This window comes from Martes martes (assembly GCF_963455335.1).
Source record: "Martes martes genome assembly, chromosome: 1".
Taxonomy (NCBI): Eukaryota; Metazoa; Chordata; class Mammalia; order Carnivora; family Mustelidae; genus Martes; species Martes martes.
The window spans coordinates 146,300,615-146,324,011 of record NC_137888.1 but is presented as its reverse complement, the minus strand read 5'-3'; the positions used below and the strand labels follow the sequence as shown (position 1 = coordinate 146,324,011).

At 51.3% G+C, this 23,397-nt stretch overlaps 1 protein-coding gene across 1 annotated transcript; it reads left to right on the top strand.

Moving 5' to 3' along the window:
• Positions 1–647: 647 nt before the first annotated feature.
• On the top strand, positions 648–9,712 carry ZBTB47 (zinc finger and BTB domain containing 47; the record flags this gene model as incomplete). The annotated part of the gene is made up of 5 exons (XM_080823211.1): positions 648–2,135; positions 3,739–3,886; positions 5,035–5,150; positions 5,808–5,952; positions 6,219–9,712. The coding sequence occupies 5 exons, from the start codon at positions 648–650 to the stop codon at positions 6,578–6,580; spliced, it is 2,259 nt and encodes a 752-aa protein (XP_080679337.1). The 3' UTR covers positions 6,581–9,712.
• Positions 9,713–23,397: the final 13,685 nt, after the last annotated feature.

Genomic DNA, 23,397 nt, shown 5'->3' with positions numbered 1-23,397 from the left:
ATCCCTGGGGCACAGTAGCAGCCAGAGGCCAAGCAGTGAGCCAGTGAGCCTTTCATTCTGGAGGGGCCTGGGGTCGGGCAGGCGTGGCTTTATTTGTGCGTGTGAGGGAGAGAATCCGCAGAGCTCAGGAACTGCTGAAGAAATGCTTGCTTCTGGGGTGGCCCCCTTGCCCCAGTTTGCCCGGACTGGCCCAGTGTTAGCATGGAAAGTCCCTAAGTCCCACGCACTCCGGGATGCCAGTGACCCTCGTCCCTGTTCCTTCCTCTTTCCTTCTCTTTCCTTTCCCTGCCCAGGAGGACTTCCTGTCTCACAGGGAAGAGCTGGACGCCCAGAAAAGTTAACCAACTCACTCAGGAGCTGCCAGTCGTGATTGGAATCTGAGTTCTGAGGGGCAGCTGGCTTGAGCCCAAGCCCTGGCTCCCCGCGTCCTGGCCAGAGCTTCGGCTCCTTTTCTAGAACACGGAGACTGGAGTGCTGGGCAGGCTGCCTCCTGCACGGTGGGCACTGCCTGGGTTGCTGGCCTTGACCTGATATGTGCCCTCTGCTCCCCCCTCCGCCCCTCGCAGTTGCTGGTTGAGAAGACGACAGACTCACCGGCGGCCGAGTTCTCGCTGGTGGAGGACGTGGCCCTGCACTTTGCCTGCTTGATGGGCCGCCTGAACGAGCAGCGCCTCTTCCAGCCCGACCTCTGCGACGTGGACCTGGTGCTGGTCCCCCAGCGCAGCGTCTTCCCGGCACACAAGGGCGTGCTGGCTGCCTACAGCCAGTTCTTCCACTCGCTCTTCACCCAGAACAAGCAGCTGCAGCGCGTGGAGCTGTCCCTGGAGGCGCTGGCCCCCGGCGGCCTGCAGCAGATCCTCAACTTCATCTACACCTCCAAGCTGCTGGTCAACGCGGCCAACGTGCACGAGGTGCTCAGTGCCGCCTCGTTGCTGCAGATGGCCGACATCGCCGCGTCCTGCCAGGAGCTGCTGGACGCCCGCTCCCTGGGCCCCCCGGGCCCCAGCGCCGTGGCCCTGGCCCCACCGGCCACCGGGGGCTGCACCCCGGCCGCACCCCCCTACTACTGCGACATCAAGCAGGAGGCAGACGCCCCGGGCCTGCCCAAGATCTATGCCCGTGAGGGCCCCGACCCCTACTCCGTGCGTGTCGAGGACGGGGCCGGGACTGCGGGGGGCCCGGTGCCTGCCGCCATCGGGCCGGCTCAGCCCTTCTTCAAGGAGGAGAAGGAGGGTGGTGCCGAGGAGGCCGGTGGGCCCCCGGGCAGCCTCTGCAAGCTGGAGGGGGGGGAGGGGCTGGAGGAAGAGCTTGGGGGTTCCGGCACCTACAGCCGCCGGGAGCAGTCCCAGATCATCGTGGAGGTGAACCTCAACAACCAGACTCTGCACGTGTCTACAGGGCCTGAGGGCAAGCCAGGCTCCACCACAGGCCCGGCCACCATGGTACTGGGCCGGGAGGACGGGCTGCAGAGACACTCAGAGGACGAGGAGGAGGAAGAGGAGGAGGAGGAGGAGGAAGAGGAGGAGGAAGAGGAGGGTGGTGGCAGTGGAGGGGAGGAAGAGGAAGAGGAGGAAGAGGAGGGTGGCAGTCAGGGAGAGGAGGAAGAAGAGGAGGAGGAAGGGCACAGTGAGCCAGAGGAGGAAGAGGAGGAGGAAGAGGAAGGGCACAGTGAGCAGGATCAAGAGAGCTCAGAGGAGGAGGAAGAGGAGGAAGAAGGGGGGGAGGCGGGGAGCAGGCAGGGGCCCGCAGGGCGGCGGGGCAGCAGGGCAGAGCCCCCTCCCCACAGCCGCATGGCCACGCGGTCTCGAGAGAACGCCCGACGCCGAGGTCCCCCTGAGCCCGAGGAGGCCAGGCCGAGGGGTGGGAAGAGGCCCAAGCCTGCTCCAGGGGGAGCCTCTGCAGCGGCCCGAGGGCCACAGGCCACTGACGGGCTGGGGGCCAAGGTGAAGCTGGAAGAGAAGCAGCACCACCCGTGTCAGAAGTGCCCTCGAGTCTTCAACAACCGCTGGTACCTGGAGAAGCACATGAACGTGACCCATAGCCGCATGCAGATCTGCGACCAGTGTGGCAAGCGCTTCCTGCTGGAGAGCGAGCTGCTACTGCACCGGCAGACAGACTGTGAACGCAACATCCAGGTGGGCCTGGGGGGTTCCTCCTAGGGCGGGTGGGGCAGGGCTGGGCTGGAGGGCTGAAGGCTGGCCCCCCAGGCCGCATCCCCAGGGTCCTGCGGCCTGCCGTGCCCAGACACACTTACCCCTGGCCCATGGGGCCAACCCAGGCCCAGGGTGGTGGGCACTCAGGGGAGAACACCAAGGAGGGCTTCCTGGAGGAGGCAGCTAGACCAGGGCTTTGGCACATGGAGACATGTGCAGATCAGACAGGAACAAACAGTACCCTTGGCCAGAGGGGCAGAGGGGAGGATGAGAGGAGGGATTTGTCTGAGTACTTTAGGCTGATGGATAGCCAGCTCTAAGGAGGGGTGATCCTGTGTTTTAGTAAATCCTAAGGCTGCTGGAAGGCCATCAGGGCCACCATGCATAGTTTCTCAGGCTGGGCTCTGCACAGGAGCCCAGAGGAGGAGGGGCAGGGTTTGCCCAGAGGGGGCGCCATTTCCACTTGCACAGAGGCTGAATAGAGCAAGGGGGAGGCCCAGAGGAGGAAGCCCCTGCTGTCAGCTCTTTGGAGATGCCAGCTGGCCTGGGCTTGGGAAGAGGGATTGGATGAGAAATTTGGGAAGAGCAGGGGCTGCCGGGGCCAAGCAGGGGGGCTGGGCTGGCTGCCAGGCCTCATCGGCCTGAGTGTGCGCCAGCTCTGCCTCCCAGGGTGCAGGCAGCACAGGGCCCGCCAGGCTGCTTTTTAATCCCTTCTGGCCACGAGGGGGTTGTGGGGGCAGCAGGTAGGCGAGTGCTAATTGCCTGAGCTAATTGCTAATTGCAGTGCCCTATGGAGAAAGTGTTACCTGGAGGGCTACCTGGTCTCCTGCCCCGCCCTCCTGCACCTGTTCCCACTTGCCTGCCCACTAGGCTGCCCTTTGTCTCTCCACTGCACACACCCGAACCTTCCTTTCGGAGGGGAAAGCTGCATGTGCCTCTTCTGACCTGGGCACCTTGACCCGAGTCCAGTTCTGGCCCAGTCCTGACCTGCTCCAACCCTCTGGAAGTGTCTCCTGTGGGGATGGGGAGGACAAGAGGAGGAGGGGAGCATGGCCCCTGGGGTTCCCACTGCCATCCCATTTCCTCATGGGACCCGGGACTCCTGCAGCTCCCCACCCCAGCCAGCGCTTTGGCCCCTCTCTCCTTCGGGATCTCCAGGGTGTCGGGGCATAGGTCCCGGCAGGGAAGAGGCCAGACATGGGATCTGAGAAGGGCTTTTCCATGCACTGTGTGCAGCCTCCTCACACATCGTGGCCCTTCGGACAGTTATGTGTTTCCCCTCGTAGACAGGTGCCTTGTTGAAATGAGCACGGAGTCAGGGCTTCCTGTATAGGGAGTCCCTGACCCGAGTCCAGCTCAAGGGTAAGGAAAGGCCCCAGGCCGCAGCCCAGGGTAAGTGGGCATCTTTTTAGGGAGTTACCATCCCCAACTCCCAGAATGTCAGATTTGGCGGGCTGCTGGACATCGAGGGCTCTCCCTCCAGCACAGTCCACGTGCAGAAACTGAGGTCCAGAGAGGGGCAGATTGTCCCAGGGCACACAGCCCTGACGCAGGACCCAGGGCCTAACATTCTCTCCCTTTGCAGTGTGTGACGTGTGGCAAAGCTTTTAAAAAGCTCTGGTCTCTCCACGAGCACAACAAGATTGTGCATGGCTATGCAGAGAAGAAGTTCTCATGTGAGATCTGCGAGAAGAAGTTCTACACCATGGCCCACGTGCGCAAGCACATGGTTGGTAAGTCTGGCCCCGGGAGGGAATGGGATCTGGGGTCAGAGCTGGGCCAGCTGCTGGTTGTGCTGGGAAGGACTTCTCATCCCAGGGCAGCGTGAAGATGTGAGGAGGCCCCTCTCAACTGGGAAGCCTGGGAAGACTTGTTGCAGTGGCAGGTGTGACCTGGATAGGCTGAGAGGTCGGGGCTACCATGTACGGTTGGGCAGGCTGGACACTGAGCAAGTGTTCTTGGACAAGATGGAAGGGGGCGCCCAGAATCCAGCTGGCACACTGCTAACCAGACTATGCATCTTAGCATGGGGTTTTGGCCACCAGGGAAAGAAGTACCTTTTCCTAAATTACACAGAATGCCATATGGGCTGACACAGGCCCTGTCTCAGTTTGATGACAACTGTGCCTCTCATTTTTTTCTCACCTTATGGCCCTTACAGGCCTTCAGGCTCCTCTGAATGAGGAGGCCCCCACAAATGTGTGCTGGGCTCCTCCTCCGTCTTGGGATGGCCGTCCCTCCCCTCTAGGAGGGCCTGACTGGCAGTCTGGTGTTCGAGTGGCCCTCCTTTCTTTGCCAGCTTCAGGTCTGGGGCTCAAGAGAGGTGTGGCCCCGGGCCAGGTCTTACCCCTTTCTCTAGCCTCCTGGGAGCTGGGACCCTGGGGTGGAGGTCCAGGCCAGGAGCATGTTGCATAGCCCAGGACCGGTGGTCTTCCTGGGCTCAGCTTCCCCAGCAATGAGCTGTAAGGGGAACTCTCTGGCCCCAGTCACTTCCTCGAAGATCTTCCTTGAAGAGTTTGTCCTCATCTGTCCGTGGTTTTGGGGGAGAACACAGCTATTCCCTCTGGACTGACCAGTGTCATCCCCTGTAAAGCCCACCTTTGAGGTTCAGTACCACTCCTGGCCTCTCTCCATAGAAGGACACTCTGAGGTGTGCACAGAGGCAGTGCAGAGAGCCAGTGGCAGGACCAGGGTCTGAGCCGAAGCCAGTACTGCTTGGGGTCCTTGCCCCAAAGTCAGCCCCAGGTGCTAGACCGAGGCTCTGAGGCAGACCGTGAAGCAGAGGGGCCTCCCAGGAGGCCCAGTATGGGAGGTGGGCAGGCAGGGATCCCCTAGGAGCAGCCTTGGAGGTCGCCCTGAGACATAATGGCCTGCCCCACAGCCCACACCAAGGACATGCCCTTCACCTGCGAGACCTGTGGGAAGTCCTTCAAACGAAGCATGTCTCTCAAAGTGCACTCGCTGCAGCACTCTGGGGAGAAACCCTTCCGGTGCGAGGTGAGTCCCTTTCTCCACCTGCCCCAGGGGCCACCCTGAACCCGCAGGGGTCAGGAGCAGCAGCTGTTTCATAACCAGGGAGTTGGGGGCAGTGGAGTCCAGGATTCAGAAAGAGGGGTGGCCCCCCCTGGCCCACCTCCCACAGCGTTCTGACCCCACTGCTGCCCACTTGCCCCCCTCCCACCCCCACCCTCAGCCACCCCTCCCTGACCCAACCCGCACACAGTCAAGGTGGGCCCTGCCCTTGGGCTGCCACTAGGCAGGGGACAGACTGTCTGGAGAGGTCCAGAGAGGCACATCTCAGGCAGAGCAGCGAAAGAGTTGCAGGCTGCGGGTGTGTGTGTGTGTGTGTGTGTGTGTGTGTAGGTTGCGGGGGGGGGGGGTGTGGAAGCCGGACGGTATTCCAACAAGGAGCAAGGATGGAGGTCCTTGGCCTTATGCAGGACGACTCCCTCCATTCTGTGGCCTTTTCCCACTTCCTGCCTTCCCTCCGGGCCTGGGCCCTGGCGGCCCTTAACCCCTTCTCTGCCCCTGCACCCCCTGCCCCGGGAGGCCTTCCCCGTGTGTGTCCGCCCTGGGCCCCGAGGTCCCCGCAGCTGCTCCCCACCTTGCTGCTCCCCACCTTGCGCCTGGGCCTCACCCTCCCCCCACCCGCAGAACTGCAACGAGCGCTTCCAGTACAAGTACCAGCTGCGCTCCCACATGAGCATCCACATCGGCCACAAGCAGTTCATGTGCCAGTGGTGCGGCAAGGACTTCAACATGAAGCAGTACTTCGATGAGCACATGAAGACCCACACAGGTACGCGCGCCTCGCGACGGCGGGGTGGGGGCGGCGTGCAAGGCTGCACGGGGGGGGGGCTCCCCCCGCCCCGCTCCCCAGTTCTGCCCCAGGATGCCTGCCTGCGATGGCCCCAGCCGCGCCCCTTCTCCACTCCGGGCCTCCGTTCACCCTTCTCTCGGGGCCTCAGCGCCATCCTCCGCGCCTCTCCCCGGGCAGGGAGGCCCTGCGGGTGCCAGGGTGCGCCGACTTCTCGGTGACGCTCCTCTGCCCCTGCCAACGCCCAGGGGAGAAGCCGTACATCTGTGAGATCTGTGGCAAGAGCTTCACCAGCCGCCCCAACATGAAGCGGCACCGGCGCACACACACTGGCGAGAAGCCGTACCCCTGCGATGTCTGCGGCCAGCGCTTCCGCTTCTCCAACATGCTCAAGGCGCACAAGGAGAAATGCTTCCGCGTCAGTCACCCCCTGGCCGGCGACGGCCCCCCTTCCGGCCCTGGCCTGGCCCAGGCCCAGCCTCCCGCGCACACGCTGCCCCTGCTCCCGGGGCTGCCCCAGACCCTGCCTCCCCCGCCCCACCTGCCGCCCCCACCTCCACTCTTCTCTACCACTGCCACTCCCGGCGGGAGGATGAGCGCCAACAACTGACTGCGGGAGCGCACACGCGGGGTCTGGAGCCCCGGGGCCGCCTCTGGGAGGGACCCCGGCCCGCCCCTCCTGCCTGGGGTCGGACAGTGATACCGGCCACCTCCACCTCCAGACGTGGCTGGACCTGTGCCGCTTGAGGCCCCTGACCATGGGGGTGTGCAGGCTGATGGCCCCCTGTGTGGGGGTGGAGGGGAACCTCACTCCCAAGTGCCCCCCCTTTCAGTGACTCCTTGAAGCCTTTGCCTTTTCTTTTCTTTCTTTCTTTCTTTCTTTTTTTTTCTTGGAAGTGAAGGAAAAAGAAAAGAGCAAACTATTTGCAGCACACCCTCCAGGTGAGGGGGGTGCTGGAGGCGGCAGGTACAGCAGGGAGGGAGGGCCTGGGAGCAGGTGTGAGGGTCACTCGCCTGAGGCCTGAGCCGGAGGGCGTTGGCCAGGCAAGCCTGGGTCAGCTTCAGTGGCTCATCTCAGCTTCCCCTGTGCCCCCTAACTTGCTCCCTCATCCTGGAGGCTGTGGGGAAAAGTTGGGGTGTTAGCCTCCCTGGAAGGAGTCGTGGATCCCGTCTGAGGGCTGTGGACACTGAGGCAGGGCTTGAGTGTGGATGCCCACGAGTGTGTTGTGGGGGGAGTGGCGAACTGTGAAGGCTGCAGACCCAACTTTGTACCGTGTGCAGTGGGGCAGGCAGGGGCTGGACCCCAGGCGTTTGCTTTCTCACCCACCACCCTGCCGTTAGGCACAGGGATCCCTGAGCTCTACCAGATGCCTTGAGGTCCCTGAATTCAGGAGAGGACATATCCCCAGAAGCTGCTGGGCCATGAGGGGCTGGGGGCTCGGCCCCAGGTGGGCAGACGGGCTGGCTCCCGCAGCGCCAGATGCCGGGGACTGCAGTCCAAGAGTCCCTGCGACTGGGTGAACCCCAAGGGCAGGCCCTGAGAAGGAGGCCATGTTTGAAGGTTTCAAGGTGCTATCAGTGGGGCAGGGGGCAGGGCAGCTGTTCATAGTGCACCCGGGTCCTCACGAGCTGCCCTGGTTGTCTCTCCCACGCCAGAGGAGATGTGTGTGTCTGTCTCCATCCCTGCTCTGAAGGCAGAGGCCTCGTCTTCTTCCTGGGCCTGGCCACAACCCACTCCAGGCCGATGTGCGGCCTCCCTGTCCTTGCTGGGTCTCTGCACCATGGGCAGGGCGCCTGTAGCCCTGGTGATGAGAGGCACCTACACATTCAGGCCCCAGGGTGGGGGTCAGGGTTCTGGGGGAGCCCCAGCCTGTGCCCAATGCTTGCCCCCATGAGGCCGGCACTAATAGGACACCCCTTTTTGTTGTCATTTAACGTCTTCATTCCTGCCTCACAAATGGGGAGGAAGGTTCCATAAGCTACGTGTTTCCTAGTTAAGCTCTTTCCTTTTGTGTTTATACAGTTTTGTTTGTTATACTCTGCACCTTAAGCCCCTACGACTACCCTCACACCACCACCTTCCCAAGCATGGCTGGAGTGGGAAGAGGCCTAAGCCCAAGGAGGACAGTGGCAGGGGGCGGGGTGGGGGGTGGGGGACTGGGCCCCATCAGCCCAAGGGCTGAGGGGGTCGGAACCCCTCTGACCTCCTTGTGAGGCCCATGGCGCTGGGTGGGGGCTGGGGACATTTTAATCATCAATAAACGAAGCACTTTATTCTGTACAGATGTGGGCAGGTCCAAGAAGCCCGAGTGATTTGAGGATTTATAATCCAAGCTACACACCCCCAGATTGTTCTCCAGATGCAGAGGGGGGCAGTGCCCTGGCCTAGTTGCATTTGGGGCTACAGCAGGAGTATTCCAAGTCAGAGCCTCCAGACGTACCCTCAGAGCAGCCCTGCTGTCCTTCGGAGAGAGATGGGCCCCTCACTGAAAGAGGAAGCGTGCCTCCCTGTCTGGCTCCCAGTTTTGCAGCTCCCTTACCCCAAGGCTGGGGGTTCTAGACTCCCGCTGTACTATAGCTCCCTCTTCTGCACCCCTTGATCTCTGGGCTTCCATGACGTCCTCAGGGTCCCCCCCACCTCTCTGTTTCCTCCTTTTCCTTGCTATTTCTAACCTCTGGTCCCAGTGCCTGGCAGCTCTTCAGAACTGGCTCACATTTTCCCCAAGAAAGTTGATCTCCCCCGATTTGCCGTAGGTCAGCACCCCTATGGGTTCCCCAACCCCTGTCACTGACACCAGGGTCTCCCATGGGGACTGGTGGCCTTATCACCAGCTAGCCCCACTGCAGCCTTAGTGAGGGAGCCTGGGGGACTCTGGCCAGGCCAGATCCCTGTGAGGCCACACTTTGATAAGCAGAGGCTGGAGATGGGTATGGGGCAGGGGAGGAGAGCTGGTGTGGAAACCCTGTCCCATGACTTGGGTTTCCTGTTCTAATACACCTCTCCTCTGAGGGCAGGGGTCCAGGCGGCAGGCTGGGCTCTGGTCACAATGGTCATTGTAGCTGTGGGTGGGCACAGCCAAACCCTCTCCTGGGAGGCCCCTGTCCCAGCGGTGACAGGAGCCCTGGTCCCTGGTGCTAAATGCTCTCTTCCCCTTAGGCCAGTGTGGGTGGGAGCTCCTTTCCAGCCAGATCACAAGGGTCTGAAGCAATAATGGAACCTCATCAGTGCCAGTGTGGGCAGGGGTTCTCATTTTACCAGCTTTTACATTTCCTTTTTATTTTTAAAACAAATAAACGAGCACTTAGATGTGGGATTAAGGGGACCGGGGCTGCATACCCACTTCCCGGGGCTGGTGGCAGGGAAGCAGAGTCGGGACCATCACCTCCCGCTGGAGATGTGCTGGGGGTGGGGAACCCCTCAGTCCAGATGGACTTTTCAGCCCATTTGGCCAGAACTCGGGTCGGAAACTTGGGCCTGCTCCCTCCTCAGCTCCCCATGTGCTCCCTGGTCTTGGGCCAGCTGGGGGTGAGCAGAGAGATGAGGCGGGGCCTCAAACTGGGGCTAGAGCGCAGTCTCTAACCTTGGCATGTACGGCCACAGTGCCCCTCGAGGCGGGGGGTCTTTGGTGGCAGAATGGCTGTGCCAGGTGTGTGGATGCTTGATGTCTGGGCCCCAAGGTCGTGGGGGGATAGCAGGAGGGTGAGGGCGAGAGTGAAGGGGAATAAAGTCAGTACAACTGTCCCTTGGCCCAGCCTCTTCTTTACATATTGCCTACCCTCTCCTCTGGCTGGAAAGACCTAGAGCACCTGCAGATTTGCCATGGGCCTGGGCTTTAGGAACACCGAGAGTCAGGAGCTGAGGCAAGAACAGAGATGTGCCCCCAAGCTGATGTTTGGTCCTGAGCTGGATGCAGAAGGGGATTCTAGGAGGAGAGAGATTCTGGGGTTGTTGACGCTGAGATCCCTGAAGGTGGCCCCTGCAGGAGGCCAGAGCCCACAAGGGAGGTCCAGGACAGCCCAAGCCACTCCTGCTCCTGAGCTCAGCAGTTGGCCGGCAAGGGCGGTTTGAAGCCCCCTGCTATCAGAGATGCTGACGTGAGCACCAGGGAGACAAAAGCTCAGATGGAAGGCAGCTAGTGGCCTCCAAGGAGGGAGCAGACGGTCCTCTGTGGGGACCTCTAAGAGTTAATTCCTTATGCAGGTGATCCATGGATCCTGGCTCCGTGCCAGGTGGAACTCTAGGCCCCCAGGACTGTATGCTGAACAAGACCCCTGGCTTTGTGACCCTTGGCACAAGATGCACGTGGGGACCAGGAGGGGCTGGGTAGATTCCTGAGCCAGAGACAAGGTGCAGGTGCCCCCCATCCCGTGAGGCTGGAGATGGGTGTGGGGGAGCTGGTCCTGTCCCAGGACGGGTTTCCCGTTCTTGTGCACCACCCCTCTGAGGATAGGGGTCCAAACAGCAGGTCCCAGAATTTGGGAGCCTTTCCACACAGCCATACTTCTTTGGCCCAAAGGAACAGGCTCACTCAGTTTCAGTCACCCTGAAAACAAGGCTTGCGGGTGAATCTGAGGGCCTGGCTGCTCCCGCCAGTCTCGGGATTCTGCTTCTGTGTTTCTGCTCTCCACCCGTCTTGCCACCCACCTGCTTGCGTGACGCTTCTCTGCACAGTCTCTTCCTTCAGTCCCACACCACCCCACCCCAATCATTCTAATAACGTTCCCAACTTCCTACTCCAGTGATGCTCAGGCACGAGTCTCACTGGGCTGGGAGGAAAAGGCCACAGGGTGGTGGTGGGCACCATGGTTGGTGTCCCTGGAATACTCGTTCTCCCCCGGTTTTGCTCTCTGGGACCAAACAGCTTGTTAACACCTCATGTCCTGGAGCACGGGCCCTGTATTTACACCTGAGTCCCAGGGAAGGCGAGCATGTCTTCTACGTCGGGCAGGTAGTGCTCACGATCAGAAAAAGGTGGACCAAAGTAATGGGGTGGCCACAAAGAGCCCCTCCCCCACCCCGAATCCTGGTTCTGGCTCCCAGGCATTCTAAGAGAAACCTTGGCACATGCCTGCGCTCTGGACACAGGTCTGGAGTATACTGCCTCCTATAGGAAGCTCCCAGCCTGGCAAGGCCAAGTCGCTGGGCAGGTTCCATAACAGATTCTTTCCTAGGTAATGCCCCCCTTCCACAGCAACAGCGGCTCCTGGGCGAAGGGTAAGACCAGTACATGCTGTGAGCCATGTGTGGCCCAATGCCACACAGCACTGTGTTGTGTAGAATCCCTGGGAAAATACTGATTTTTTTACAATTAAGGTTTTTCTTAGACATAGTTGAAAAAGCCAAATATTTCTGGAAGGCCTTTTTTTCTCTTAAATAGAAGTTGCCGTGGCCTGTATACCCTCTTTTCCCACTCTAAGTAGGTAACTAGTTCCAATTCAGTTGGTATTTTTGGTGTTGACTTTCATGCCTATGAAATCATGCCTTCACTCCTACTTCCTGATGGATTCAGTGTTAGGTATCATTCATTGATTTCTTTCTTCAACACTCCCAACACATACACACACACACACGCACGCGCGCGCACACACACACACAGCTTCTCTTCTCCTTTCTCCAAGCACATTTATGTTATTATTTGGAGTTAGATTAACATGCATTGTAAATATTATGACTATGTAATCGCTGATCTCAATCAAGCCATGTCATAGAATATGACTCCTTTCCCTTTCCTGTACAACTTTTCCCCTTCTCTCTTCAAAATGTGGTTCCTTCGGCTTCTAGGTGCCTATCGCTTCTGTGTCCCCAAACCCTGCCATAAGGGTAACTCTCCTCATAAGTGCACACACAACGGGTATCCCACCATCTCCCTCTTGGCAGTGTCTCTCCAGAACACTCGCTCACCTCTGGAGTGGTTGACTTCCCCCAGCTGTCATGGTGGGCTCTCCCACCCTCCTGAGGACTCCCTTTGCCAGTTCCTAGATGCACCTCCCGTTCCCCTGAGTCCTCTATCTTCCTCGATCTGCGTTTGCTCCCTCAATTTGGTGAAGTACATCCTCCAGGGGCTTCCTGAGGAGGGGCTGATGGGCACGTGGAAAGCCGTGGCCAGGCCCGATGTGATCGGTCCTTCCCTAGTCACACAGGGGGCAGCAGATCTAGGGACCATCCTTACGCAGCTTCATCATCACCACCACTCGAGAGCAGGGTGGCAAGACGACCCTGGCATACACCAAAGTGACGCCATCTCCCTTAAGGACACTTCGGCTTAAGAACAACCCCAGACCTACATTTTCTGTCACACTGCTGAGACCGGATCCCTTCAAGTTGACTGCTGAAAACTAACTTCTAGAAGGTTTATGTCTTAGTGGACTACTTTTTTTCTAACCCTGAAATGTAGCTTCTTTTCGGGACCACTTCAGGGAATGAAATTCTGAAGATCTTGACTATTTTTATCCTACCCTCACACGGGGATGACTTCGTGTGGGTACAGAACCCTCGGTTAAAAATTGTTTTCCCTTTGGGATTTTATTTTATTTTTAAAATTTTGTTTATTTTGAGAGAGAGCACAAGAGGGGGAGGGGCTGAGAGAGAAGCAAGCTCCCTGTGCTGAGCAAGGAGTTCTCTTCGGGGCTCGATCTCAGGACTCCAGGATCATGACCTGAGCCGAAGGCACCCAGGCACCCTTCCCGCAGGGTTTTAGATGCCAGTGTTTCTGTTGGGAAGCCCGATCCTGTCTTGACCCCGATGCTGTGTAGGTGGCCTGCTTCTTGCTCTCTGAGGCCTTCAGGGCCTCTGCTCTGCCTCTAGCATTGTGAGCCATCACAGCTAAGTCCCTGGTGTGGGTTTTTTCTCACCCAGTGAGCGCAGGACTCAGTGATCCCTGTCAGTTCGGGAAACTTACCTGAATTACGCCTTTAACTGTCTCTTCTCCAAGTTTTTCTCTGTTCTTCAGCTCCTGTCATTTAGATATTGGACCCTCTGGGCAGCTTCTCTCATTCTCTTACCCAGTGTCATGGTCTTCATCTTTTTTCTTCTACTTTCTGGGAGATTTCCTCAAATGTGTTTTCCAAGCCTTCTAATGAGTATTACATTTCTGCCATTATAGTTTTCAATTTCCAAAAGTTCTTTGTTTCTCTGGGAGTTCCTTTTTTTTTTTTTTTTTTTTTTGACAGAGAGAGAGAGAACACAAGTAGGCAGAGAGGCAGAAGCAGGCTCCCCACGGAGCAGAGAGCCCAATGTGGGGCTCGATCCCAGGACCCTGGGATCATGACCTGAGGTAAAGGCAGAGGCTTAACCCACTGAGCCACCCAGGCACCCCAGGAAGTTCCTTTTTTATAGCATGTTTCCCTTTATTATGTAAGGATCTTTCTGATATTATTACTAGCAATGTGTGACTTTTTTCTGCTTCCAACTATTTTTTATCTTTGTTGCCTCTAATTTCCTTTCCTTTCACTTGTTTTTTATGAGACTTTTTTAGAATGAGATTTTCCTTAAATGTTGGGTGATCTTTGATCACTTTTCTCATTGAAATTTTTATGGTAATAGGGGTACCTGTGTGGCTCAATCAGTTAAGCGTCTGCCTTCAGCTCAGGTCATGAACCCAGGGTGCTGGAATCGAGCCTCATGTCAGATTCTCTGCTCGCTGGGCCGTCTGCTTCTCTTCCCTCTGCCCCTCCCCCCAACTCATGCTGTCTCTCTCTCTCTCTCACTCTCTCTATCACAAATAAATGAGTAAAATCTTTTTTTAAAAGATTTTATTTATTTATTTGACAGACAGAGAGCTCAAGTAGGCAGAGAGGCAGGCAGAGAGTGAGAGAGGGAAACAGGCTCCCTGCTGAGCAGAGAGCCCGATGCAGGGCTCTATCCCAGGACCATGAGATCATGACCTGAGCCGAAGGCAGAGGCTTAACCCACTAAGCCAACCAGGCGCCCAAAATCTTTTTTTAAAAAAGAAATTTTTATTGCAATTAGGTTCATACATAGCCATAAGAAATGATACAGAGAAACCTCTTTTTAAAAAAAATTTTAAATTATTTTTAAAAATTTTTATTTTTTATTAACATATCACAGCACTCTCCATAGCACATACCATCCCCAGTGTCCATAACCCAACTACCCTCTCCCTACCCCTCTCCCCCAGGCAACCCTCAGTTTGTTTGGTGAGATTAAGAGTCTCTTATGGTTTGTCTCCCTCCCAATCCCATCTTGTTTCATTTCAGAGAAATCTCTTATACGTTGTACCTAGTTTCCCCCAATGATAACATTTTGCACAACTAGTACAATACCACAACCAAGACATCGGCAGCCACATTCCACAAATCTTATCCAGATTTCCCGTTTGACTTGTTCTCACTGGTGTGTGTATTTACTTCTTAGAATTTTATCACACATGTATATTCACATATACACCACCACCATGGAGACAGAACATTCCAGAACCATGGGCTTCTATCTCTTGCCCTTTTTGCCCACTTATAACTATACACAACCCCCTCTCTGTCCCTAAGCACTGGCAACCACTGATGTGGTGGTTGTCATTTAAAAATTTTTATCGTTTCAAAATGTTATATTAATGTGTATGGTATCTTTTGGGATTGGCTTTTTTCACTCAGCCTAATTGCCTGGAGATTGACCCAAGTGACTGTGTATATCAATAGCTCATTCTTTTGTATGGCTGAGTAGTAGTCTACAGTTTGTATGTACTACATTGATCTGCTGAAGGAGAACAAGGCTGCTTCTCATTTTTTGCTATTACTCATACAGCTGCCATGAGTATTCCCGCATAGGTTTTGTATGAACGTGTTACTTTCTCAGGGATAAATGCCGCAGAGGACAATTGCTGAGTTATGTAAATAGTTGCTTGTTTAGTTTTATCAGAAACCGCCAAAGTATTTTTTGTGAGGCTGTACCACTTTGCACCCCTACTAGCAATGTGTGAGGGATACAGTTTCTCTTCATCTTCACCAGCATTCGGGTGTTGTCACGATTTTTTATTTTAGATGCTCTGACAGATGTGCAGTGACATGGTGGTTTTAATTTGGATTTCCCCGATGAGTAATGATATTGGACATCTTTTCAGAGATGGTTTGCCATCTGTACATCATCTTGGATGAAATATCAGTTTGGGTCTTCTGCCTATTTTCCAGTTGCATTGTTGGTTTTTTTTTTTTAACTGTTGAGTTTTGAGATTTGCTTGTGCGTCTAGATATTGCAAATACTTTCTCCCAGTCCACAGCGTGTCTCTCCAGTCTCTTCCCATGGGCTTTTGCAGATCATAATTTTTGTATTTTGATGAGGTCTGACTTACCAAATTCTCCTTTTATGGATCATGCTTTTGGTATTGGGTCTAAGAACTTTTTCTCTAGCCAAATGCCAAAGCTACTCTCCAGTTGTTGGGTTTTTCCCCCCCTAAAAGTTATTTATTTTTTTTCCACATTTTTAATTTTTTTAAAGATTTTATTTATTGATCTGACAGAGAGAGCGAGCATGCAAGTAGGGTGAGCAGCAGAGGGAGAGGGAGAAGCACACATGCCGCTGAGCAATGAGCCCAATATAGGACTCGATCCCAGGACCCCGAAATCATGACCTGAACTGAAGGCAGATGCTTAACCAACTGAGCCACCCAGACATCCCTTGTTTCACACTTTTTTAAAAAAGATGCTCATTTACTTTATTCTTTAGGAGCCAACTCTAGTCGTGGGACCAACAGTGCTATAGTTTGTTTTTTTTTTAATTGTGGTAAAATACACATAACATAAAAGTCACCATCTTAACCCTTTTTTTTTTTTTAAGATTTTATTTATTTATTTGACAGACAGAAATCACAGGTAGGCAGAGAGGCAGGCAGAGAGAGAGGAAGGGAAGCAGGCTCCCTGCTGAGCAGAGAGCCCGATGTGGGGCTCGATCCCAAGACCCTGGGATCATGACCCGAGCCGAAGGCAGAGGCTTTAACCCACTGAGCCACCCAGGCGCCCCTCTTAACCCTTTTTAAGTGTACAGTCAGTGGCAGCAAGTACATTCACACTGTTGTATAACCATCCATCCATAGAACTCTTTTCATCTCGTAAAACTGAAACTCTGAACTGAAAAACTGAAAACTCTGAACTGAAACTCTGAAACCCTAACTCCCTACGCTCCCCCAGGCCATCACCAGGCCCTCACAACCACCATTTTACTTTCTGCCTCCATGCTTTTGACTATGCTAGATACCTCACATTCGTGGAATCATACAGTATTTGTCTTTTTCTGACTGGTTTATTTCTCTTACTATAATGTCCTCAAGGTTCACCCATGTTGTGGCATGTGTCAGAATGTCCTTCCCTTTTAAGGCTGAGTAATGTTCCATTGTGTATAAACTATATTTTATTTCTCCATTCATCCATTGATGGACACGTGGGTCGCTTCCAACTTTTGGTTGTTGTGAATCATGCTGCAATTCACACGGGTGTACCTGTTTTTAAGGCCTTTGGGTCTATAACCAGAAGTGGATTGCTAGAGCATATGGTAATTGTATTTTTAATTTTTAATTTTAAGTTTTTAATTTTTTAATTTTAATTTAAAATTAAAATTAATTTTAAGTTTTAATTTTAATTTAAAAATTTTTAATTTTAATTTTTTGATGAACCACCATACTGTCATAGTGTCAGTGTCTGTACCATTTTACATTCCCACTAACAGTACAGAGAGTTCCAATTTCTGCACACCTTCACCAACACCTGTTTGTTTGTTAGTTTAGTTTGTTTGTTTTTAAATAGTAGCCATTCTAATGGGTGAGGTGGTGTCTTGTGGTTTGTGTTTACATTTCCCTAGTGATGAGTGATGTTGAACAGCTGTTCATGTGCTTGTGGGCCTTTTGCACACCTTTTCAGAAAAAGGTTGAGGCAAGTCCTTTGCCCATTTTTTAAAAGATTTTATTTTTAAGTAATCTCTACACCCAACATGGGGCTTGAACTCACAACTCTGAGAATAAGAGTCACACACTCTACCAACTGAGCCAGCCAGGCACCCCTATTTGCCCATTTTTAAAATCAGGTTGTCTGTTTCATTGGTATTGTTGACTCTTAGGCGTTCTTTATATTTTTTGGATATTAAAACTGTATATGATTTACAAATAAACTCTACTATCCCATGGGTTGCCTTTTCTGTCAGTTGTGTTCTTCCATGTACAGAATTGTTAAATTTTGATATAGTTCAATCTGTTTTTTTTTCTTTTTCGCCTGTGCTTTTGGTGTTGTATCCAAGAAATTGTCAGATCTGATGTCATGAAGTTTCACCCATATTTTCTTCTAAAAACTTTCTAGTGTTTGCTCTTACATTTTGTGTTTATCTTTGGTTCTAAGACAAGGGTCCAACTTCATTCTTTTGGGTATGGATATCTGGTTCTCTGAACACCATTTGTTGAAAAAAATATTTCTTTTCCTCATTGAATGGTTTTGGTACTTTTGCAACCAAACATTTGACCATATATGTGAGAGTTTATTTTTGGGCCCTCTGTTCTGTTCCACCGGTCTCTATGTCTGTCTTTATGCCAGGACCACACAGTTTTGATTACTTTAGGTTTATAGTAAGTTTTGAAAAAAAAATGTGTGAGACCTCCAACTTTGTTCTTCTTTTTCAAGGTTGTTTAAGATGTTTTACATTTTAAGCCTGTGATCCATTTTGAGTTAATTTTTGTATAAGGTGTAAGATTAAGATTGAAAAAATTTTTTTCCACCTATGGATGACTAATTGCTCCAGAATCATTGGTTGAAAAGTCTCTTTCCTCCATTGACTTGCTTTTGACCTTTGTCAAACATCAGTTGAACATTACTTGGATCTATTTCTGGGTCCTCTATTATGTTCCATTGATCTATGTGTCTGGTGCTCTGCCAATACCATACAATCCTGATGATTAGAGCCACATAGGAAGACTTAATATCAGGTAGAGTGATTCCTCCCACTTCATTCTTCCTCGTCAAGATTGTTTTTACTATTCTAGGTCATGCATTTTTCTATACAAATTTTAGAATAAACCTGTCTATGTCTCTTAAAAATGTTTCTAGGACTTTCATAGGCATTGAATTAAATCTATAGTTCAGTTTGGTGAGAACTGACATCTTTACTGTGTAGAACCTTCTAATCCATGAACATAATATGTTTCTCCATTTATTTAGGTTTTCTATGATTTCTTTCATCAGCATTTTGTAATTTTCAGCATGGTTCTTATATGTGGTTTATTAGGAATATTCATAAATATTTCAATATCTTTGGAGTGATTATAAATAGCATTGCTTTAAATTTTGGTTTCTATATGTTCATTGTGAGTAGATGGAAATGCAGTTAATTTTTGTGGGTTGATTTCATATCCTCTGACATTGCTGAGGCCATTTATTAATTCCTAAAGGACTTTTTTTTTTTTTTTTTAGATTGCCTGGAATTATTTACCTTTCATTCTAGATAGTTTCACCAGATATAGAATTCACCACTGACAGTTCTTTCAGTTCTTGAAGAATGTTGTGCCACTTCTTTTTGGCCTCCATGGTATCTGATGAAAAATCCACCATCACTTGAATTAGGGTTTCCCTATAGGTAATGTGTTTTTTCCTTTCTGGTTGCTTCCCTGATTTTTTCCTTTGCCTTTAGTGTTTGGGAGTTTAATTATGATGTATTTTGGCATGGATTTCTTTGGGTTTATCCCTGTTTGGGGTTTGCTCAGGCTATTGAATTTGCAGATTTGTGTCTTTCACCAAATTTTGGAAGTTTTCAGACTTTATTTCTTCAGTTACTCTTCCAGTCCCTCTCTCCTCTCCTCTGGGACTGTAAGGATATAAATGGTGGATCTTTGGTTACTGTCTCATGGGCCCAAGATGCCATCCATTGTTTTTTGTTTTTTCACTCCACTCTCTCTCTCTGTTCTTTGGTTTGGATAAACCCTATTCACCTGTCCTCAAGTGGACATCTCCCCTCTGTCATCTCTCCCACCCTAGTGAGGCCATCCAGCAGGTCTTTATTTCTGTTATTGTATTTTTCAGTTCTATTATTTCCATCTGGCTCTTCTATATAACTTCTATTTCTTTACTGAGATTTTTCCCTTTTACAAATTTATTTCAAGAGCATTGTACTGATTGCTGAACCATTTTTATGATAGTTGCTTTAAAGTCCTTGCCAGAAAATGTCAACATCTGATTAATGTCACTGTTGGCATCAGCTGATGCTTTCTGCATTCAAGTAGTGATTTTCCTGGTTATTATTATGATGGGTAATTTTTTTTTTTTTACTGTACCCTGGACATTTTGGCTTTATGTTTAGAAGACTTCGAGTTCTATTTGGTTCTTTTTTTATAATAGGCGGTTGCCCTGTTTAAGTTTGGCATGCAGGTGCTGGCCTACTTTTGTGGGCTGAGGTTCCAACGACAATTTAATTTTCAGAGACTTTGCTGTGTTATTTTCACCTGCTTGGTTTATCTGGTGCTGCTGGGGCTCCCACCTGTTCCTGCTGCTGCTGCTAGAGAGAGCAGAAGGAGTTTCCCCAGGCCAGGTTGCCCAGAGTCCCTTGGCAGGGAAATGGGTCTCAGGCCAGGTATGGAAGGACAGCGCTTTCCCTGGCTGCTTGTTGTTAGTGGGCTTCTGACACACTTGCCTTGCTGGTGATGCTGCATTTGTTTGGTATTGTCATTGGGACTCCTGTTCAATTTGTGAGATGAGTAAACCCACCAGGTCATCCTTTGTTGGGTGTGTGTGTGAGGGAGACACCTGCTGCTGAGATGTTCCTTCATTCTTAGATTCCCAAACCAATTAGTCAACCTTCTTCCACCTTTCTGAGTTACCCTTTAATTGCCTCTTGTGTATCTCCATGGTTTATCATTGTACTTAACAGAGAAGAATGGGGAGAAATGAGTCCCACACTGTGTAGGCCAGAAGTCATCTTTTCAATAATTTTTTTATTATAGCACCAAAGAGCTCAGTGGCAGTCAGCCTTGTAAACTGGGGGGCCTCACTTTACATGGGTCTCACTGTGTCTTTGAGGTCCCTTGGTTACTGATATCTTTTTTTTCCTTCTAGACTGTCAGAGGTCAGGGAAGGTTCTGGTTTCTACCCTGGGGAAGGACCACTGATGTGGGACTGTCCCAAACATAGAAAGACTACTTAGGAGATTTGAGGAGACCACCAAGAGTGACAAATGTCTGCCACATATGGACATATAGCATGGTTACTCCAGCAAATACTCAGCAGCTGAGTCATTGCCCCACAAGCCCATGTCGGGGTGAGGCCTGTTCATGCATTGAGGGCAGCAGACCTTGTTGAATTTCTTGGTGCATTGGTAAGGTGTTCTCTGACCTTGGCAAAATGCGCGTCAATTTTCTCAAGATTTTCACTTGGCATTTTTCTTAAATAACCCTTGTGATGTGCTAAGATTCCTAATGAAGGCAGAACATGAGTGGGCAAACTCGCTGAAGCTCAAAATAGTTATCTGTGTGAAAGAAGTCAGAACAGAAAGACAGACAGACTCCATGATTCTGCTTATATAAAACTTTAGAAAATACAAATGGATGACGGTGATGGAAAGTGGATTAGTGACTATCTAGGCTTGAGTTGCTGTGGGCAGAGTTGAGGGAGGGATTAAAGAAGGGCACAAGGACATGTGACTGATGGATACATTCTTTAACTTGATTGTGGTGCTGGTTTCACATATATATATATATATATATATATATATATATAGTCTCATGGGTATGTGTGTGTATATATCAAAACTTATCAAACTGTGGGATACTTGGGTGGCTCAGTCAGTTAAGCATCTGCCTTTGGCTCAGGTCATGACCCGGGGTCCTGGGATCGAGTCCCCCATAATTGGACTCCCTGCTCAGTGGGAAGTCTGCTTCTCCTTCTCCTTCTGTGGGCCCTCCAACCCCCATCATGCTCTATCTCTACCTCATGCTCATGTGCTCTCTCTTTCTCAAATAAATAAATAAAATCTTTTTAAAAAAACTTATCAAATTGTACACTTTAAGTACATATAGTTAATTGTATGTCACTTCTGCCTCAACAAAGCTGTTAAAAAAAAAACATGACAAGACTATTTGCTGGCCATCTAAATTTCAGTTTCTATAAAAGGGGGTAAATAATAAAATTTTGGGTAAGATTAAATGAGTAAAAATGAGGGGCGCCTGGGTGGCTCAACCAGTTAAGCATTTGCCTTCGGCTCGGGTCCTGGGACGGAGTCCCCCATTGTTGGACTCCCTGCTCAGCGGAAAGTCTGCTTCTCCCTCCCTCTTTGCCCCTCCCCTTGTTTGTATGCTCTCTCTCTCTCTCAAATAAATAATCTTTAAAAAAAATAAATGAGTAAAAATTAAAAGGATGAAGTGAGCTGGCATTTTCCCTTGAGTCAACCAAAAGCCATGCAGTCATGCTCTGTCGCTCTCTCCTGTACTCACATCCAATCCCTGGCTGGCTCTTTGGGTGCACCAGAGTGGCTGGGGGCAGAGGTGAAACAGGATTGGCCATGAGTTGGTGACTAGATAGTTGCTGAAATGGGGAGGTGGGTACATGTTAAACTGGCATATTATTCTCTTTACTTATGGATATGTTTGCATTTCTCATAACTATAAAAAATAAACAGTGGCACCCCATTTCACTGAAGGGAAAAACTGGCCCAAGTGGCCCTACATGGTTCCCCCACCCTAACCCCCTGTCCTTTTCTCCTCCTACTCACCTCTTTATTCATTGTTCCAGCCCCACTGGAACCTGCCAGGTGCACTCCTGCCTCAGGGCCTTTGCTCAAGCTGTACCCCACCCCCCACCCAGAATCCTCCTATCCCATGGCTTGAACCTGCTCAAATGGCATCCTCTCAGTGAGTTCATCCTGACTGTTCCACTAAAATTATTACCACCACCACCTGTTCTTTTCCATGACCCCTTCTCTGCTACTTGTCATTTAGCAGTTACTATCATCTGACATCCTGTGTAACTACTTGTTGCTGACTTCTCCCATGACTTGGGCTAAATGTAAGTACCATAAAGACAGGAATTCCTGCCTGATGTGTTCACTGTTGAATCCTCAGCACTGAACAGAGTGCACAGCAGGTTCTCGATGAATGAATGAGCTACATATAAATACGCTAGTGGAATGCCTGGGAGGGAGTGAACGCTACGGGAGTCATCATAATCTAAAAATATGTCATTGAGTCACCTGATAAACATAAGTTAATTGTTCCATATATACTTTCTGTCCTGGTCTTTAGAAAATGAGACAACCGCTAATTTTTTTGTTGTTAATTAGTGGGAAGCAATATGGTAGGGAGGGATTCCCACAGTCTTCGGAGGTGAGCACATCTGCTTTGAATCCTGGTGCGGGCTCTTGCCAGCTATGTGACCTGACCAACTTGCTCAGCCCCTCAGAGCCTGGTATCTTCACTGATGGTCCCTGTTGGAAATGACCTGCAGTTGGGGCTGGGCTGGAAGCCCTGGGGTGAGACTTGACCCTTTCCGCAAGAGGGACAGGACCACCTCCAGAACCTGTCCGGCGGCTGCCTCTCTTAGACCTGTTGGTGGGGTGAGCAAACGATGGTTGAAGGCATTGCTCACGGGGGGACAGTCAGTGACATCTCTGAGATCACAAAAGGGGAGGTGACTCAGACCTGGGCCATCTTTTGGTCCCCTCTCCAATCCCTCTGCCTCTCAAGCCTGAGGTTATAAACAAGTGACTCAGAGGAATGATGGGAGAATGCCCCATAACAGTTCACACTAGTGTCCTGGGGGCTAAATTTAACCCACAGCTGCAGCTTCTGGCACTTTGGAAACAAGTTAATCTTGGTGGCTGCGGCTGATTGTGTGTGTGTGTGTGTGTGTGTGTGTGTGTGTGTAGTGGGGGAAGGGTGGTAAGTCCAGAGAAGGCTGGACATCACTACTGGCTACCCTGGGTCTTTATCCTGACACCTCTTCAATGGTAGACAGGGTGCAAGGGCCCCAAGGCCAAGGTAGGCTCTGATCAAGTTTATATGGATCAAGAACAGTGGGCATAGACAGCTGTCTTGCAGTATTAAACTCTTACAGTATTACCTTTTGAACATTAGACTCCAGACTGTCCCTCCCCTAGAATGTTAAAACCCTGGGAATTTAAGGACCTAGAATAGTTGAATCCTAGGAAATTACTTTCTTAGCACGTCTGACACCTTGCAATGTTAAAACCCTGTGACAGTGTATTCCCAGGAACACTGAACCTCAGCAGAACTGAGGCCCTTAGACTCTAATTCATGAAACTCCCCATTGTGTAGAGAGGGAAACTGAGGCTCAACAGAGCCATGTGACCCGTGCAGGCCCTCAGAAAAGTAGTGACCAAGTTTATCTTAAGGCACCTTCTTGCTTTCTTGCATAGTCTAAGGAGGGTCTCAGATTTGGAGTAGGAAGGTGTAAGTTCTTCCCATTTTAAAGGCACAGCAACAAGGTCTCCAA